The sequence below is a fragment of the Nematolebias whitei genome, chromosome 17, assembly GCF_014905685.2.
Source record: "Nematolebias whitei isolate Nwh7 chromosome 17, NemWhi1, whole genome shotgun sequence".
NCBI classification, from domain to species: domain Eukaryota; kingdom Metazoa; phylum Chordata; class Actinopteri; order Cyprinodontiformes; family Rivulidae; genus Nematolebias; species Nematolebias whitei.
In genome coordinates, this window is record NC_056514.1 from 41759290 (window position 1) to 41760542 (window position 1253).

A 1253-nucleotide genomic window follows, 5' to 3' on the forward strand; every position below is an offset into this window, starting at 1 on the left:
CTGAGACCGGTCCAGGTGTCCCTGTGATGGACTGAGACCGGTCCAGGCGTCCCCAGTCTCTCTCACAGTGTAACTGATCGATGTGTGCACCAGTGACCCCCCCGAACAGAAAAGGAAGACAAAGAGAAAAGATGGGGGTAACAGATGTTTGTGAACCAAACTGAGCTCTCTGTTCCAGAAAGAGATGCGTTATCCTCAGAGTCGGTCACCATGGAAACAAACCAGTTTATGCTGGTTTGTGTGTGGCTCAGAGTTTAGGACTCGGGCTCTTTAAAGCTCCGCTCTGAAACATCCACTGGATTCTGAAGTCTTCTGTCAGAAAAAAACTAAACAACATTTGGAGACACCCAGGACAAGTCTGCACGTCTCAGACTCACAAAAGGGCATTCAGAACCAGCAGGAAGTTCTCCTGCAGACACTCCAGTGTTCCCCATGAAAACTGTTCATCGTGGACCTAAACATTCAGATGGACCCATGAAAGTGAGATCTGGTACCTGTGACTCTTTGGTTTCATGTAGAGTGAACGGCCGGACTCTCAGGTACACCTGCAGGTTCTCAGTGTGCGTTAGGACACTGTCCTGCAGAGAAAGAGCATCAGATCAGCATCATCATCCTCAGCTTCCTCCACACAGACCCACAGGTACACCCACCTGAGCTTGCAGAGCAGTAAATTCACCCAGCAGGTTCCTCTTGATGTCCTCCACCTCCTCCTGGTACCCCCTCTCCGGCCTCCAGGCTAAACACGACTCCATCATCTCTGCCAACACAGAACCAGAACCACTTCCAAAAACCAGAACTCTGGGTCTGATCAGGATTACACACGAGGAGCTGGAGATTAATCAGATTATGTCTGAGACCTGCTCGAGCATCAGCGAGGATGAAAACAGCTGGAAACTTTAATGAAAACAGCTGGAAACTTTAATGTGACAGAACTGAACGGAGTTCAGTTCAGTTTTAATTAATGCAAACACATGGACAAGGCATGAAGTAAACACCAGTACAACCAGTGCAACCACTCACGTGTTCCATGAACAAGAATTAAACACCAGTACGACCAGTGCAACCACTCACGTGTTCCATGAACAAGAAGTAAACACCAGTACGACCAGTGCAACCACTCACGTGTTCCATGAACAAGAATTAAACACCAGTACGACCAGTGCAACCATTCACGTGTTCCATGAACAAGAATTAAACACCAGTACGACCAGTGCAACCACTCACATGTTCCATGAACTAGAAGTAAACACCAG

At 47.9% G+C, this 1253-nt stretch overlaps 1 protein-coding gene across 1 annotated transcript in view; it reads right to left on the reverse strand.

Annotated features, from left to right (window-relative positions):
- The window catches only part of LOC119423582 (kinesin-like protein KIF20B), a 32793-nt gene extending 32038 nt beyond the window's left edge, over positions 1–755 (reverse strand). The window contains 2 exon segments of the mRNA XM_037690980.1: positions 495–578; positions 651–755. Of these exon segments, the coding sequence (XP_037546908.1) occupies positions 495–578; positions 651–755 (189 nt within the window).
- Between the last annotated feature and the right edge of the window lie 498 nt (positions 756–1253).